Here is a 2,951-nt window from a genome sequence, read left to right as displayed (position 1 = left end):
CACCATATATACCATGAGAGGAATAATCCCTCAGATGACTGACAGATCCTGTATACAGAGTATACACCCACCATATATACCATGACAGGAATATTCCCCCAGATGACTGATAGATCCTGTATACAGAGTATACACCCACCATATATACCATGAGAGGAATATTCCCCCAGATGACTGACAGATCCTGTATACAGAGTATACAGCCACCATATATACCATGACAGGAATATTCCCCCAGATGACTGACAGATCCGGTATACAGAGTATACACCCACCATATATACCATGACAGGAATATTCCCCCAGATGACTGATAGATCCTGTATACAGAGTATACACCCACCATATATACCATGACAGGAATATTCCCCCAGATGACTGATAGATCATGTATACAGAGTATACACCCACCATATATACCATGAGAGGAATAATCCCTCAGATGACTGACAGATCCTGTATACAGAGTATACACCCACCATATATACCATGATGACTGACAGATCCGGTATACAGAGTATACACCCACCATATATACCATGAGAGGAATATTCCCCCAGATGACTGACAGATCCGGTATACAGAGTATACACCCACCATATATACCATGATGACTGACAGATCCTGTATACAGAGTATACACCCACCATATATACCATGACAGGAATATTCCCCCAGATGACTGACAGATCCTGTATACAGAGTATACACCCACCATATATACCATGACAGGAATATTCCCCCAGATGACTGACAGATCCGGTATACAGAGTATACACCCACCATATATACCATGACAGGAATATTCCCCCAGATGACTGACAGATCCTGTATACAGAGTATACACCCACCATATATACCATGAGAGGAATATTCCCCCAGATGACTGACAGATCCTGTATACAGAGTATACACCCACCATATATACCATGACAGGAATATTCCCCCAGATGACTGACAGATCCGGTATACAGAGTATACACCCACCATATATACCATGACAGGAATATTCCCCCAGATGACTGACAGATCCGGTATACAGAGTATACATCCACCATATATACCATGAGAGGAATATTCCCCCAGATGACTGACAGATCCTGTATACAGAGTATACACCCACCATATATACCATGACAGGAATATTCCCCCAGATGACTGACAGATCCTGTATACAGAGTATACACACACCATATATACCATGACAGGAATATTCCCCCAGATGACTGACAGATCCTGTATACAGAGTATACACCTACCATATATACCATGACAGGAATATTCCCCCAGATGACTGACAGATCCTGTATACAGAGTATACACCCACCATATATACCATGATACGAGGACCATAGCATCATTGTTATTTTGCTGTCCCGGAAGGCAACTGGCCAACGCAGAGTACTTGCTAGTATGTATAAGAGATGTGGGGCTACAACTGCTGGGACCACTACCAACCCCAGTACAAGGCAGCCATTACTGTGTGTTTTAAGCTTCCACATCCAGTGATGTTATAAATATAATCCGGACCCCTCATCCAGTTATGTTATAGATACAATCCGGACCCCCTCATCTAGTGATGTTATAGATATAATCCAGACCCCCTCATCCAGTGATGTTATAGATACAATCCGGGCCCCCTCATCCAGTGATGTTATAGATACAATCCGGGCCCCCTCATCCAGTGATGTTATAGATACAATCCGGGTCCCCTCATCCAGTGATGTTATAGATATAATCCGGACCCCCTCATCCAGTGATGTTATAGATATAATTCGGACCCCCTCATCCAGTGATGTTATAGATATAATCCGGACCCCCTCATCTAGTGATGTTATAGATATAATCCGGACCCCCTCATCTAGTGATGTTATAGATATAATACGGACCCCTTCATCCAGTGATGTTATAGATATAATCTGGACCCCTTATCCAGTGATGTTATAGACACAATCCGGACCCCCTTATCCAGTGATGTTATAGATATAATCCGGACCCCCTCATCCAGTGATGTTATAGATATAATCCGGACCCCCTCATCCAGTGATGTTATAGATACAATCCGGGTCCCCTCATCCAGTGATGTTATAGATATAATCCGGACCCCCTCATCTAGTGATGTTATAGATATAATCCGGACCCCCTCATCTAGTGATGTTATAGATATAATACGGACCCCTTCATCCAGTGATGTTATAGATATAATCTGGACCCCTTATCCAGTGATGTAATAGATACAATCCAGACCCCTTATCCAGTGATGTTATAGACATTGCTCCCCGTACAGGACAGTCATCATACGATCTTCCCAAGGTATACAGAGTTGGGATACTTGTCCTTCAGGAGAGGCCACTGGACAATGAAGTGGTCAGCCATAAAGTAGAGGATCCGTCCAGACAACGACAGAGATTCTACGCGACATAAACTTTCCACATAGACGATGAGGATCTTCTTTATGCCCACCATGCTGAGGAGGAAAGCGGAGAAGCAGATGGGGATACACGTCCCGGGACCATTACATAGGATCTAGAAGAGAAACATACGTTATAATGACTGATCGATGACAAGTCCTATATGTTATAGTGAGTGAGGGATGAGGAGTCCTATATGTTATGAGTGAGGGATGAGGAGTCCTATATGTTATGAGTGAGGGATGAGGAGTCCTATATGTTATGAGTGAGGGATGAGGAGTCCTATACATTATAATGAGGAGTCCTATATGTTATAGTGAGTGAGGGATGAGGAGTCCTATATGTTATGAGTGAGGGATGAGGAGTCCTATACATTATAATTAATGAGGAGTCCTATACGATGTTATAATGAATGAGGGATGAGGAGATATATACAATGTTATAATGAGTGAGGGATGAGGAGATATATACAATGTTATAATGAGTGAGGGATGAGGAGATATATACAATGTTATAATGAGTGAGGGATGAGGAGATATA

General features: G+C 42.5%; 1 protein-coding gene across 1 annotated transcript; it reads right to left on the bottom strand.

The window, feature by feature from the left end:
* Positions 1-1,170: 1,170 nt before the first annotated feature.
* ALG14 (ALG14 UDP-N-acetylglucosaminyltransferase subunit) lies at positions 1,171-2,527 on the bottom strand (the record flags this gene model as incomplete). Its single annotated transcript, XM_056554135.1, is given in 1 exon segment — positions 1,171-2,527. A coding segment is annotated over 1 exon segment (232 nt), but the record flags the coding sequence as incomplete, so codon positions are not given.
* Positions 2,528-2,951: the final 424 nt, after the last annotated feature.

This window comes from Hyla sarda, unplaced genomic scaffold (genome assembly GCF_029499605.1).
Source record: "Hyla sarda isolate aHylSar1 unplaced genomic scaffold, aHylSar1.hap1 scaffold_578, whole genome shotgun sequence".
Lineage (NCBI taxonomy): Eukaryota > Metazoa > Chordata > Amphibia > Anura > Hylidae > Hyla > Hyla sarda.
This window is presented reverse-complemented; position numbering and strand designations above follow the sequence as displayed.